Source organism: Girardinichthys multiradiatus, chromosome 18, assembly GCF_021462225.1.
Source record: "Girardinichthys multiradiatus isolate DD_20200921_A chromosome 18, DD_fGirMul_XY1, whole genome shotgun sequence".
In the NCBI taxonomy this organism is placed as follows: domain Eukaryota; kingdom Metazoa; phylum Chordata; class Actinopteri; order Cyprinodontiformes; family Goodeidae; genus Girardinichthys; species Girardinichthys multiradiatus.
Genome location: NC_061810.1, coordinates 10,377,222 through 10,392,694, shown reverse-complemented (window position 1 = coordinate 10,392,694; position 15,473 = coordinate 10,377,222). Strand labels below are relative to the sequence as shown.

Sequence of the window (15,473 nt, the reverse complement as noted above, 5' to 3'; positions counted from 1 at the left end):
TAAACCCCTTTATCTTGCAATTAAGCATTAGGCGGACCCCCCCAAGCTATATTGTCCACTTGCTTGTTAGGTGAATAGCAGCTATCAGATGAGCAACCTGGTAAAGCCATAGTTTTGACTGGGATCAAAAGTACTTAATAAATAATAGAAAAGCACTGCATGAAGGTGAAGTAAAATGGTAAAAAATAAAGGATGTTTCAGTAATAGAACATGGGCAGAGAGGTTGTCAGTCTTACCCCAGTCATCATAACCGTGCGTCAGCTCATGCCCAATGATAGCTCCTATTCCTCCATAGTTCAAAGATCTGAGAGCAGAGTGGAAATGTGGGAAATGACTGAAATTTGAACTTCATAGGCATATCTGAACAGTAGCAGGGAAGAAATAGCAGGTTTTTAAAAAATAAAAAGTTAAAATTGTCAACTGTCCTTTCAGTGGTAACTGTTGGCTAACTTTAGAGCTACCTAGAACTGTTTCCTTACTGAATCAGTTTTCTGACACACATACAGTAGCTGTCACTGTTCAGCTCTTTCTTACTTCTGTCAAACTCTCTCTTGAATTGGACAGGAAAGTTAACTTGGCTTCATCGTTTTGCTAAAACTAGCTAAGTTAACCTTCCTGTTTTGTGCTACCTGATGTGCTTACCTGAAATGTGCTTACAATTGTGTTTCATGTAGTACCTGACATTAAATGTTAACTGTTTTGTTCAGAGTTAGAACAAGCAGATACATATTTAGGGAGATCAGGTTTATGGCCCCCAGAGGACTTTCTTACACATTCCTATGAAGCTGATATCAACTAAAACATTTAAGACTGCTTGGATTTTACAGATATGCAAAGTCAACCTGAAATGTCTTGTTAGTTGACTTTGTAAAATATCTAGAAAAGTGCTTTTAAAGGCGCTTTCACTCATTTGTTCTCTATTAAATTTGCCGTAAGTTTGGAAAACTTCAGTAACAAAGAATTCATGATGCTGCTACAGACATATTCCTTGTCTGCACTCATCAGAAGCATCCTTCCATAACCACCACATTACCACATAAAGTATATCGATAGATCCTATATACATACTTTTTTGTTTTGTTTTACTGATCACTCAAAACACTTTTACACTATGGGTCACATTCATCTATCTTCTCACACAAGTGCACACATATTTATATACCAATATGTAGATTGGAGGACAACTTGGGGTTCACTGACATGAAACTTTGACATGTGACTGAGTCAAGCTGAAATTATACTATACAAAGAAAGACAGCTCTTTCCACTGCATGGGTCAAACCCCACAATCGCACGGTTACATCTCTTTTGGGTGTTGTCCTGGTGCAACATGCTAGCACCTGGTTGCCCAACTCAAGTCCTTGAGAGCTACTATACTGCATTTTTTAGACTCATCCCGTCTAATGAATGGCTCGTTACCAGGCCACTGTAGAGCTGAAGGACATGCTGATGTGGGAATTCAGCCATTTGATTCAGCTATGTTGGAGCGGGGATGCATCTAAAAGATGCAGGTTAGTCATTCTCAAGGAGTGGAGTTTTGCAACTGTGCACTAGTACATCTCACCAAGCTAAGATGCTGCTAACATGATGTGACTTTTGGGTTGGTGTAAAACCAGCTCTGTTTTTAATTTTTATACATTAAGTTATGGTCCTCAAACACCTGCTTTCGCCAACATATTTCACCCAGCATCCCAATATACTACCAACATGATAACAAACAACCACAACGTCACAAGTTGGGTTTTGCTCATTTTGCACATATGGAGAGCCTCTGCCTATTCATATAATGACCTAAAGATGTCTTTAAGACCCTGCAAGGATCATCCATGTTCTAGCTGAATTTTTACATGAGTCTTCATCCAGTGTGACCCTTATCAGACATTTCTATTGCAACAGAAACTCTTTTTGCCTTCGAGGAAACATTGAAAGGAAAATTAGAACCTGGCACTGTATCTATCTCTTTTATATAAAAGATATATAATTATTTTGAGTCACTTTCTGTACAACTCCTTTAACCTCCTTCTGATCAATCTGCTGCTACAGTTTGATCAGCTGCACATCAAACTGCTGCTACTACTGCAGCAGTTTGATAAATGCTTGAATTAGAGCTGATGTTTTCTAGTTTTGCATTCATAGCATCATTCCCAAAAGGTAAACAGGACTTTTATTCTGAAATGTTGACTTTTCTTTTGAAACCTTCTTTCTGTTTTGTCTCTATTCCCGGAGGGGCATGACATAACCTCCTGTACCTGGAGGGTAGGTTGACCTGACAAACCCTACATCTCCCTGCCTGGAAGGTCCAGCTACTGTTGCTCCACTGGTGAGAGCAATTTCTGCCAATGAAAGCCTTCAGTTCCCTAAAAAGCTCGCACCAGCCAAGGGTTGATTGAAAAATGTGCAGTTGTTTCCTTTATGCCAGGAGTACTAGTTTGAAATGCACAGTATTCTCTTGGAAGCCAGGCAACTCTAATTACAAGTGGATTCTGAAACAAGAGAGCAAAGTTTATACAAGCCAAAAACTTCAAGGCTGGATTAGAGATGGCAAATAGGCACCTTATGTGTTTCGGACCGATGCGGTGAGGGAAGGTTGAAATCAGCGTGTCTCTGTTATGCCTATGACTCACAAAAGCAATGTACTCACAGGCCCGCATCGGCTGATTTGTATAGCGGCAAGCTGACTTAGAAAGTTGGGGGTTCTGATGTAGTGATGATGTATAGTTTGTGCAATCAGCCAGCCACTGGGTAAGCCTAAATAAGACTTAGAAATCAATTCTAACGAGAACAGTAATTTAAATTTGAAGCATTTGCAGTAGCAACAGGAAGGTCGCCCATCACTGTTTTAAAAAGAATGGGATGGGGAGAATTCAGACCACATATTTTAAGCGTAGTGCTGACAAAGCACGACACCTTTCATCCTTCAGTACCGGCTTTTTTTTTGAACGATCAAAGCTGTGCGGGACATCCCCAGTATCTACTTGTGATTCATGAATATCCACAGGGAACTCAGAGCCAGCTTGTCTTTGCGGTTTTATCACAGAACGTTTTGGTGAAAGAGACTAACAATTAACTCCTTTCTCATGAAATCAAAACTTTGGTCCCATAGAGAGATTCAAATACCCGGCTCTTTAAAGATACACTATTCTCTCCACCACGTGTGTTGTAACACCAAAAACCAAAGCAGCCACCTTGTTAAAAGAATAGACTGACAGCGTGATGAAGATAGCCTCTTGGGAAATCCTTTGATGGTTTGTTGTTCTTGTTTTACACTTACCCTCACACACTCAGACACACACTCTCACATGCTTACATTTATGATTGCAATTTTAAATCGAATGGTAGTTAGAAATCATGTGGTTTATTAGCACCACATATTTCGATCACTGTAGCTTAAATAAAATTTATTGAAGTGGTTTGAATTCTGTGAAAGTTGCTGGTTGAAAGGCCCCTGATACCGTCGATGGTTTGCACTGGAAGTGTCAGGAATGATACAGATTGACAAATAAGGCATTTAAGACTGATGTAGTTATTGCTCTTAGTTCCTGGTTTCCAAGCTGGTGCAGTGATAGATAAATAAGTATATTTTGGATAATAATAACTAGACATGTATTAATATTTGCTAATAACTAGACTTGTTTTTACAGTGGGCAGCCTTAAAGCTGCTCCCCAAGAGATACGTCCTCAACATACTACATGTTGAGGTCCCTCTGGACACTAATATCTTACTGATTTTTCAAAGTTAGTGTTGTATGCCTCTTTAAAGCATCTGGCAAATAATAAAATAAAATGAAATAAAAATGCCATTTGACTGATTTCAGGTGTCTCATTAATATCAGCTTCTTGGTTTTATTTTCCTTTGTCCCTTTGTCCTCATTGCAGATTCTGCTGAGCCAAGCTGGATTAAAAAAACGAGTACTTGAGACCTTGCTTGGATCAGAGTAATGGCAACTTTCTTTGCTTAGATTAATTGGAAAGGCTCAAATATATGTTTCACAAGCAATGCAAGATCCATAGAGTGACTTAAATAAATCTTAATTTCCCAAGTTTTTGATTGCTAGAAAAAAACCAAAACCATTTTCATCATTGTGTAAGTGCCCAAAGGTTTCCTGTGTTCCTCCCAGTGGCCCCAGATCCCGGAAAACATCAGGCTACTCCTCCTTCTCCTTCGTGCAGAGCAGGAGGGGTGTCTGTGTTGTACATGCAGATTCAGAGAGCAATGAGAGGGCTGACTTAAGGCTATTCACAAGGCTACATCTGAAAATGACTTTCTGACAGCTAGTCGATACACTGCCTCACACTGGGCCGACTCCCTTGCTAAACTAACAGGCTGTGTGATGCTTCATTATAGTCAACATCAGTGTAGAGGTGTGAAAGTGTGTGTGAGAGATTGTGGGAGGTTGTGGCTACTGCAGTAATAACTTTAGGGGGACACGTGTGTGTGTGTGTGTGTGTGTGTGTGTGTGTGTTTGTACAGTCATTAATTAAAATCGATTTGCATGTGTAGCTGCCACTAGTAGAAGCAGGGGTGATAACCTCTAATGAAGACATAAAAATGTAAGCAAATGCTGAATGCACAAGGTGCTATGACTAATTATCTGTTGTTTGTGAGTATCTATGGAGTTGTTCAGCAGAGTTGTAAAACTACAGGTGATGTAGTTAGGAGTTTTGTATGTTTTCTTCACTGATGCTCAATATTACAGCTTTTGCTTTTTTAAAAACAGCTTTGATAACAAAGGTTGTGTTGAGTGAAAAAGAAGGTTGTTTAAGAAATGTGTGCTGCTCTGTGTCTTATTTCACAATGACTAGAAAACTCTGTGAAATTATCTTGTTTTCTCTTGAATCTAGTAAACTTTTGGTTAAAATTTTGTTGGATGTTGATTCATCCTCTTGGAGTTATGGATAGAGTCACAATTTGGAGACAGACCTCCTTTTTCATTATTCATTATTATTATGTCCACTTTGTGCAATGCACCAGTACTATTGGCAGCCAAACACCCCTATAGCATGGTACTTACCCCACCATATGTGGTAATTAAACATTTGTTCTTTAATTTCAAGGCATCTTGAATCCTTTTGTCATTGTAGTCAGCAGCTGAATCATTGAAAAACACATTTGTTCAAAAGTACTTTGGTTTGTCCAAGTAGACACGTTTCAATCAAGATTTAAAAGTCTTAATTTTAGAGCAGGCTTTTCTTCATTTGTTCGCATACTTTCAGTGATGGTGAAGTAAAACTGGCATCACTTTGGACTTTAACTTTCATATCCTAGTTTCCAGTTCATTTCAACAGTGGACCTTGGCTGGTCTCCCAGCTGTTCCTGAGTGTCCTAGGTGTTTCGTGTGACAGTTTGGGTTTAAATCCAGAATTTGGAAAACAGATGACCCATTGAGAGGAAGTGACTGGATAAGCTCTCCTGAAAGGTGAGTTCTGTCCTAGGATGCCACCTCAATCCAACGCAGGTCTGAAGAGACAAGGGAATTCTATCAAAAATAGCAACACTCTTGGATAATGTCTCCCACCCCATACTTCGCTTAACAGCACTGAAGAGCTCCTATGGCAACAGGCTGCTACATGTTAAATGCACGAAGGAGCATTATGGTAGGTCATTCCACCCTGCAGCTGTTAGAATGTATAACCATGACTGCTCCCAACAAACCCAGTAGATTGTTTACATTCCTGCTTCTCTTTGCACAGGTTTCCATATTCTTGTCTATTTTTGCACAAATATACATTTTTACATGATCCTAATGCACTTGTACGTTTCTTAGAATCTGCATCTGCTATTTTTCTTTACAGTATTGTTTTTTATTTTTTGATATATCTCTGTGCTTTTATTTGCTGCTGAAACACTTGAATTTTCCCCCTGACGGACAAATAAAGGAAAATTCTATTCTATTCAAAGCTAAGGATGATGGTATGTTAACTGCTGACAGCAACTGAATGTTACAACTTGTTATGGCCAATATTTCTGTTACTGTAATTCATTAATATTCTATTACAAAAGTCTCCTCTGAGAGCAAGACACAAGTGACAGTCAGAACAGGCAGAAACAGCAATCTACTTTCACGCACCGTCAAATTACTCGACTGGCTTAAATTTAGGGAGACGACCTTTCAATGACACCTCTTCCATTAGCAGTGACTTGTTCAGTAATTGAGCTCTTGGTGGGCAGTTAAATTTGTTTAATCAGGTGTGCTGGGACATCAGGAGATCCAGAGGGATTCCAGACCAAGGCAGGCTTTAACAACCTTTGTTGTAGCTTTGGAGTAGCTGTGGACTCTGTGGAGATACAGCAGGGATACTCACTGTGGAAACTCAGGATTGTAAAGAGTAGGCTGCAGGATGCCAGCAGGAAAAACTGTGAGACAGACACAAAAACAACAACATTAGAGAGTTACAATTGTGCCGAATTTTATTAGGACAAAACCTTACCTGAATATAACAATGGCTCTCTCAGCGAGTAATGATATCAATGAAATGAAGACAATGACAATTTGTCCAGGTCTTTACTTGAATGGGATTTAAAACAAATTAAAAAAATGATATGATACATAAAATCTTTCAAATAATTTTTTTGTCTTAAATTAAATGAACAAAAGGTCGTCCAAGATGTTCTCAGGCCAGAAAAGGTATACAGTAGCCCCAGCAGGTTTTGGGTGTGTCCTTCAGAGGAAAAACCTCATCTGATTGGGTTAGATTGAATGAAACCCAATTTGGATGCAGCAGCTCCAATAGATTTGCAGCTTCAAAAAGCAAAGATGTACCACATGTCCTCGTAGCATTTTGTTTTCTACCATTACTCACCCATTACCCCATGGAGACAGTGCCTGCTATCCAAACACTGCTGGCGCCCTCTAGCCAAGACCTACAGCAAGATGACTGGGGCGGTTCGCAGCTGAGTGTGAAGCGGCTGGGATGAAGATCAGCTCCTCCAAGTCCAAGAGTCTTGACCAGGGGCACATAGACATATGGCAGGAGGAAGCTGGAATCAAACCCACAACCTTCTGATTGCAAGCCGACTACTCTTCCTACTGAGCCACAGTCGCCACAGTCGTCTCCAACGAGGCTGCCCCCAGAGGACCTGGAGGAGGTGTCTGGAGAGAGGGAAGTCTGGCCATCTCTACTAAGTGACCTGGTAACCCTGAAGGAGTTCCACAGCAGAAACTGGAGTATCTGTCCATATGGCCACAATAAGCCTTACACTTCATAGTCCTGAGCTTTATGGAAGAGTGGCCAGAAAAAAGCCACTACTTAGTGTTAAAAATAAGAAGTGGAACTGGACTGTGTGGCCCCAGTGAAAACCAGACATTCAAAGCCCAAATCAAAGCCATAGCTAAATGATGACACCTGGGCTATTAGACAGCAGTGCAGGAGGGGGGAATTGAGATGGAGAAAAGGCAGGTAGCAGGTTTCTTGCTGAAAGATAGCTGGTGATGCTATCAGAAAGCTGTAAAAGCTGCTACATCTAAATACTTTCTGATATTATTGTCTCCAACTCTCAAAACCCCCGAGTTATTTTTTCTAGTTCTTTTCTCTGAGTACTTCATCACAATGAACCTGCCCCTGTGGAAGCTTCCACCAAACTCTGTGAAAAATATTTCCACTTCTTTTTAGACAAAATTGTGAAAACTCGGGCCCTCATTTCTCCACCAGCTCATGACCCATCCATTGTGTTTCCATGTTTAGTTGTGGTTGAACACCAGAGCCTATTTCTCTGTCTTTCTTGGAGCAGCTAATGTGCCTCATGGAGCTATCTGGTTCACCCTTTGATTTTGTCTCAACTCAACTCCTTAAGGAGGTCTTTCTTACTTTGGGCCCCCTGTTCTTTCTGTTGTGAATAGCAGTTTGACCTTGAGGTGTGGTGCTAAAGAGTTTTCATCTTTGCTTGACCCTTTGGTGGTGTCCAACTTTAGGTCAGTCTCCAGACTTCCCTTTTTGTCCAAGTTATTTGAAAAAAACAGTTGATTCCCAATTAAAACATATCCTGGAGGATCAACCTATTTGGAGGTGTTCGAATAAGGTTTTAAATCGCACCATAGCACTGGGTCTGCTCTGCTGAGGGTATTTAACGATATTTTTGTAGCCATGGATTCTGGGGAGACTGTGCTTCTTGTCCTATTCGATCTTGCATCTGCATGAGATCCTTATTTTCAGACTGGAACAATGGATAGGTATCACAGGCTCAGCCCTCAAATGGCTCAGCTCCTACCTCTCTGATGGAAGCTTTCAAATCACACAAGATTTCATTCTTTGACTTCTTTTTTCTTTATATGCCTCCAGGGGCTATTTTTTGTGAACATGACATCCATTATCATTTCTATGTTGCTTTACCTTCCTCTGAAGCACACTGGTGAATGTGCCTTCCAACCTCTCCTTGACTGCCTGGTCGATATCAGGAATTGGATGGCTTTAAATTTCTTAAATTTATAATAAAGAATAAAGACTGAAGTCATCCTGTTTCCATCTACTGGCACAAACAGGAATCCCTGCATCAACCTATCATCCTTGGCCTTGTTTGAGAAACAAATTTTCACTAACCTGGGAGTGAAAATAGGCCGCTTCACAAAATGAAATAGTCATATAAATACAATTGTCAAATCCTGCTTTTTTCATTTGAGGCATCTGTCTTTGTTGAAACCCATGCTGTCAACATGAAACCTTGAGACAGTAAAACATGCTTTCATACCATCCAGACATCCAGACATGACGGTAATGCCCATATTTATGCAATCAGTCAGACATCCATTGCATGTTACAGTAGGTTAAAAATGTCGGATTATGATTTTTAACTCATACAGGCAAAAGAGAGCAAATGTTTTCAGTTCTGACATCCCTTCACTGTCTTTCGGTTCACTTCTGAATACATTTTAAAATCTTTTTAATATTTTTACATGTCTGTCCCTCTTATCTCTCTGATGTCATAGTGTTACATATGGCTCTGACCCACATGCAGAATCACGCTCAAGGGAAACGGGTACAAGTTTGAAAAAAGGTTTATTTAAGGAGAATGGATCGGTATGGTGTGCAGGAACAACTGTAAGGAAAAACGACAGGTAAGTGGCACAATAAACGAAACCGGAACTTAAATGTGAAATGTCTCTTACTAGGAGGGAGTAGGCAATCCGCCAGGAGGAGAGGGATTCGGACTGGAGAAGAAGTGAATATGGAGACAATGGTAAGTCCAATGATTTCTTAGTTACTTGGGTTAGAGCTTGGAGTGCAGGCGAAGTGTCAGCGGAGAGGTGGAGGGTGGACACGTTAGGTTGAATGGTCTCTGGAGAATCCGGGTCCGGAAGCAGCCAGCCGGGGAAGTTCCAGAGCTTGGCGCCGGATAGGTGTGTGTGGAAGGTCCTTCCTGGGGAGATCCTAGGAGCGAGGCTAGTGTGAAACGAAGCCACCGGGGCCAGCCTGGGTAACCTCCGGGTAGTCGCCGGTATAATCCTTGGAAGATCCTTGAAAACGTAGTTAGTGTTTGAACGAAGCCACCGGGGCCAGCCTGGGTAACCTCCAGGTAGTCGCCGGTTCAGTTTACTAAGAAGAACAAAGAACAAGTTAAACGTTGTCGAAGGCAAAGTACACATAAACTTAATTAATACGAGGCTGGCTGAGTAGCTACCACAGAAGCTAATACTCGAGCGATGAGATGCTGGCTGCTTCCTGCTTAAGTACTCCAGGACTCAATCACCGAGATGGAAAACACCTGTCTCCACCACTGCTGAGCACTAGCGCCTACTAGGAGTCAAAAAACACAGACAAAAACATACAACAGAAACTCCAGCCCAGACATTACCCCCCTCAACGACCGCCATCTGGCGGTCCAGAAACAGAAGGATGGGAAGCAAAGAAATCAGAAATCAAAGTGGGGTCACAAATAAAAGATCAAGGAACCCAAGAACGATCCTCGGGACCACAACCCTCCCAATCCACCAGAAACTGCCAGCCCCATCCACGCCGACGGAAGTCAAGGATGCGACAAACAGTCCAAACCGGGTGTCCCGACCGGTCTAGGGTGGGTGAAGGTGGTTCGGCCGAAGGGCAAGAACCACAGTCCATTTTAGATACATGGAAGGTAGGGTGTACTCGTAAAGAGGAAGGCAACCTGAGGCGAACGGCAGAGGGACCGACTAAGGACTCAATAACGTAGGACCCAATAAACCTAGGTGACAACTTCTTTGACATGGCCTTGAGAGAGGGATGTCCTGGGAGGATAACTGGCTGATAGTCAGGAGCTGGCCCTCTCTTGCGGTCAGCAATATGTTTGTTCTGGGCCGCAGTCCGATTGAGCTCCTGAACTGTTTGTCTCCATATCAGATCACATCTGCGAACATGATGGCGAACAGAGGGCACAGCCACGTCGACCTCGTCAGCCGCGAACAGAGGTGGCTGGTACCCTAATGAGGCTTCAAAGGGGGAAACTCCTGTAGCAGACGAGACCTGTGAGTTAATAGCATACTCAACCCAAGGGAGATGCTCGGCCCAGTCTAACGGGGCAGAGGACGTCACACACCTAAGTGTGGACTTGAGCTGCTGGTTGAGTCTCTCTACTTGTCCGTTAGATTGGGGATGGTGGCCTGAAGTCAGTGATACCTTGGCTTCTAAAACTGAGCAAAACTGTCGCCAAACATGGGAAATAAACTGGGGCCCTCGGTCAGACAGAATATCCTGTGGTATACCGTGTAAGTGAAAAACGTGCTTGACCAAAAGTATGGCAGTTTGCAACGCCGAGGGAAGCTTTCTAAGTGGTACTAAGTGACAAGCCTTGGAGAAACAGTCAACAATAGACAAAATGACTGTCATATCCTTGGAAGTGGGCAGCCCAGTTACAAAATCTAAAGCTAAATGTAACCAGGGACGCTTAGGGATGCTCAAAGGTTGTAGTAGACCAGCTGGGGGTTGGTTACTACTCTTGTATCTTAAGCAAACTGTACAAGCAAGCACCCATTCCCAGACGTCCTGGTGCAAAGAGGGCCACCAGTAACGTCTGTTAATCAGGGAAATGGTGTGGCTTACCCCTGGATGTGCAGAGAACCTAGCTGTGTGGAACCACTGAATAACCCTAGACCTTACCGCAGCGGAGACATGCGTACGGTTGGTAGGCCTGTTACCAGGGTCAGGCTCTGTCCTTAGTGCTCGGGAGACCAGTTCCTCAATCTCCCAAGACACAGATCCGATGGTCCATTCAGGAAGCACAATGGGTTCAGGTAGCTAGGGTCAGTGTGGTAGTAACGAAACTGGAACTTAAATGTGAAATGTCTCTTACTAGGAGGGAGTAGGCAATCCGCCAGGAGGAGAGAGATTCGGACTGGAGAAGAAGTGAATATGGAGACAATGTTATAGTAGATTTCTTAGTTACTTGGGTTAGAGCTTGGAGTGCAGGCGAAGCATCAGTGGAGAGGTGGAGGGTGGACAGGTTAGGTTGAAAGGTCCGGGTCCGGAAGCAGCCAGCCGGGGAAGTTCCAGAGTTCAGCGTTGGGTAGGTCTTGTGGAAGGTCCTTCCTGGGGAGATCCTAGGAGCAAGGCTAGTGCGAAACGAAGCCACTGGGGCCAGCCTGGGTAACCTCCAGGTAGTCGCCGGTATAATCCTTGGAAGGTCCTTGAAAACGTAGTTAGTGTTTGAACGAAGCCACCGGGGCCAGACTGGGTAACCTCCAGGTAGTCGCCGGTTCAGTTTACTAAGAAGAACAAAGAACAAGTTATACGTTGTCGAAGGCAAAGTACACATAAACTTAATTAATACAAGGCTGGCTGAGTAGCTACCACAGAGGCTAATACTCGAGCGACAAGATGCTGGCTGCTTCCTGCTTAAGTACTCCAGGACTCAATCACCGAGATGGAAAACACCTGTCTCCACCACTGCTGAACACTAGCGCCTATTAGGAGTCAAAAAACACAGACAAAAACATACAACGGAAACTCCAGCCCCGACATCTGATCTGCTGCAGCCATATATCCCTCAGTGCTCTCTAAGATAATCAGATCAGACGTTATACCGATTCCACACATATGATACAAACTCAGAGGTTTGTCCTATTTGTTGTTTGCTTAAAAGCATGTTCTGTATTTAAAATGGTGAAAACTCTCATGCAATTATAATTCCAGGTTGTGAGGCATATACCTCTCATGTACCACCGTTGCTATAGCGTTTAATCAACTGTTGCTCAAATATCGCAGCAATGACTGAATATAATATAACTTAATGTCACTAAGGAAATGCTCTGTCTGTGCTTCTAAAGATGCATTCATTTTGGGATCCCCAATGTTTCAAACTAATAGCGAACCTGTTTGCTAGTACTATATTTTGATTATTTTGGCTACTAATTACCTGACCATGTTGTGGCTTTCATTGATCTTTAGAATTATTCAGGTTACAACAAGAATGTGAAGTCATGACAAAGTAACATATTCTGTTTCAACAAAGGTCAACATTATGTATTGCACATTCTTGATCTCAGTACACATGAACTATTAAAACTAGGAGTACATTAAATATGACAAACCTACTTCAAAAGGGTGACAGAACTTGGTGTTTTACAAAATCTGTTTCATTTTCTCATGTTCAAACCTGTGAAGCACCAGGTTTTTTTTTAATATGCCAGCATATATGGCAAGATAGGAAACAGTGCTACAGTAGCTCAACTTAGAGCTATCTTTGAAACTACTCTGGCACTTGACCTGGAACGTTCCTATCCAGAAAAGATCAAAAGTTTCACATTAAAGCACAAAAAATATTTGATGTATATAGAAGCATCTTTTAAGCAATCCTTAGGCTTGGAATCAAACCTGACTACACATGCTGGGTATGTAAAAAAGCTAATACAAGGAAGAAAGGGAAGGGTTGAGAAATATGAAAATATGAATTCCTGGAGAGAAGTAAGAGTTTGTCGACTGAGAAAAAATATTCTAGTGGGCTCTGATGACTGTGTTTGTATAACTCCTTCTGTTCTCCAGCATCAGCCTGTGAGCACACCATTGATTTTTCTGGAAGAGATTGAATCCAGTAGGCAGACACAGACGGTGGGCCAATCCTGGGAGAAGATGAGGGGTGAGGGGAGGGGTGATATCGCTAGGCTAGATTTGTTAAAGCTTCGGAAGATGATACTGCTTGTTATTCCAACAGGGGCGCATTAAACATGCGACTGAAGTAGAAAGAGAGCAATGAGAGAGATTATAGGGGGATGTACATGTTTTACTTTCAGAAGCCTTCGTGTTTGGCTTGCTATAAACAGACAGCAACATGATGAAATTGTGTATGACTAAACAGGAAACGGGAAAGGTTTTCTTTGTGTGTGCTTGCTTGTGGCAGTAGCTGGCACTTGTATGAGTATGAACCATGAAAAGTCACGCACTTACCCATTTGATTCTTGTTAGGGAGGTAGTAGGCATTAAGAGCCTGTGGGGGGAGAAGCCACCTGAGGAGAAAAATAGCGTTGGACAAGAAAGGTTTTAGAGACAAGATCCCTTCACACTCTATCCACTCAAAACACAACGAAAGGAATCACAAACACCGCTGCCTATATCCTTCTAAACCCACTGGTGAGATATCCACTCTGTAAGATTTCACAGCTGAAGTGCCTCTATGCATACAAAAACATGGATGGTTCCTTTATGGTAATCCACTTAAAGCCAGTAAAATCGATTGGCACAGATCCCTCAAACGACTAACACTGACAGACTAAGATGCCCTTGCTCCAACTGAAAGACTGATGGCTCTGCATGTATGGAGAAGAGATGTAAGGGCGACAAGAAGGACTGGTTCTGTCTTTATTTTACACTGACAAAACAGAGTGAGTGATGGAACATCAACTTTTTGGTGATAAAGAGGGCGTATGTGAGTGTGGGCTAATGATACCATTGTGTAAAACATGCTGGAATACTAATGTGACTGTAATGTGTTGTCATAACAGAGAGGCACTCAATCCGAGTCGAGCAGGGCTGTATTTTTAAAAAATGAACCGTATGTCCCACAGCACTCTTCAGCTGCCTGGTTGCTATAGATAAGTACATCAAATGGATTTTCTGCAGCTGTTTATGCTGATTTAGAATCTATTTGTTTAATTTAGAGGCACATCAGCAAATGTGGCAAACTAAGAGAGATTTCTGGGAACACATGTTAGGCATGTCAAACATATGAGACTCACATAGTAAGAGCTTCAGGAGGGGTGTTTGAAAAGGGAATGCATTTAAAGCAGACAGGACAATGTTGGGAATTGTTGAATTAAAAGACACTTGAGGGTAGGTGACACTCACGCTGTCTTGTCCACTTGTTCATGTATTTTCTTGACAGAAAGCTTGATGTTGAATTTAATGCTGTTGAGGATATTCTTGAAGTAGGTCTTCTCGTTCACATCAAACTGCAAAGCAAGGATAAAATATAGATTTTAGTGTGAGCAACTGTTCAAAAACATTCAAAGTCTAGACCTAAATCTAATTGAGAATCTGTGACAAGATTTTAAAATTGAGCCCAAAGTGTCAATAAATGTCAATTTCTTTGTATGACCATCATTATTTTCCAGCACTACCTTAACTCTCTTGGGCAGGGAGTTCACTAGAGCTTCACAGGTTGATTATCACAGATTCTCAATTAGATTTAGGTCTAGACTTTGAATGGGCCATTCTAAAACATGGCTCTGGCTGCAGCCTGTAACAGGTTTTCATTCATGGGGTTTTCCTGTATTTAACCCCATCTAACTTCCTATCACCACTGATCAGTTTCTCTTTTCAAACTCAATAGCATTCCAACATCATGATGCTGCCACCCCCAAGTACTTCAGTGCATAGTGCTGTATTAACTTTCCACCAAATTTACCCTTTTGCACATAGGCCAAAAAGAACTTAGTCTCATCTAAGCAGAGTAACTTTTTCTACGTTTACTGAATTGCTTACAAGTCTGGCAGCACATTTCAGATGTGACTTGTTTGTGCTTTCTTAAGAAGCATCTGTCTTCTTGCCTTTCTTCTATAAAAGCCATAATTGTGGAACTGTCAACATACTCTTCCACTTGAGCACTGGACCTCTGCAGCTGCTCCAAAGTAATCATGGGACTCTTGGCTGCTGCTCTGATCAATGCCCTCCTTGCCTTTGAGACCTTCAGAGAACTGAATTTATACTGAGATTGAATTACAAACAGGTGAACTCTAGTTACCAATTAGGTGACTAGTAAGGGGGCGGAGCACAAATATATACTACATTTTTCAGAAATTTATTTGTACATATAACTGAATAGGATTTTTACAATTTACACTTACAATTATGTACCACTTTGTGATATTTTGTTTTGGTCTATCACATAAAATCTCAATAAAAAGCGCTGCAATTGTGACATGATGTGAGCGATTTTAAGGGGTATGGATACTACAAGATGGTGTAAAATTAAAATTATGAAATAAAAAAGGAAGTGGTACATAAAATGTTAGGTTTATGTAACCTATTGTTCGCTGATGGACAAAAACTCAAGTTTTTAGATAATGCAACAATGT

At 41.7% G+C, this 15,473-nt stretch overlaps 1 protein-coding gene across 2 annotated transcripts in view; it reads right to left on the bottom strand.

Moving 5' to 3' along the window:
• Positions 1-15,473, bottom strand: part of LOC124884543 (endothelin-converting enzyme-like 1) — a 90,561-nt gene that overhangs the window by 15,597 nt on the left and 59,491 nt on the right. For both annotated transcript variants that reach the window (XM_047392499.1, XM_047392500.1), the window contains exons 10-13: positions 14,245-14,348; positions 13,348-13,406; positions 6,304-6,355; positions 237-304 (exon numbers count right to left, since the gene is read on the bottom strand). In XM_047392499.1, coding sequence (XP_047248455.1) covers positions 237-304; positions 6,304-6,355; positions 13,348-13,406; positions 14,245-14,348 — 283 coding nt within the window. The remainder of the gene's footprint in view (positions 1-236; positions 305-6,303; positions 6,356-13,347; positions 13,407-14,244; positions 14,349-15,473) is intronic.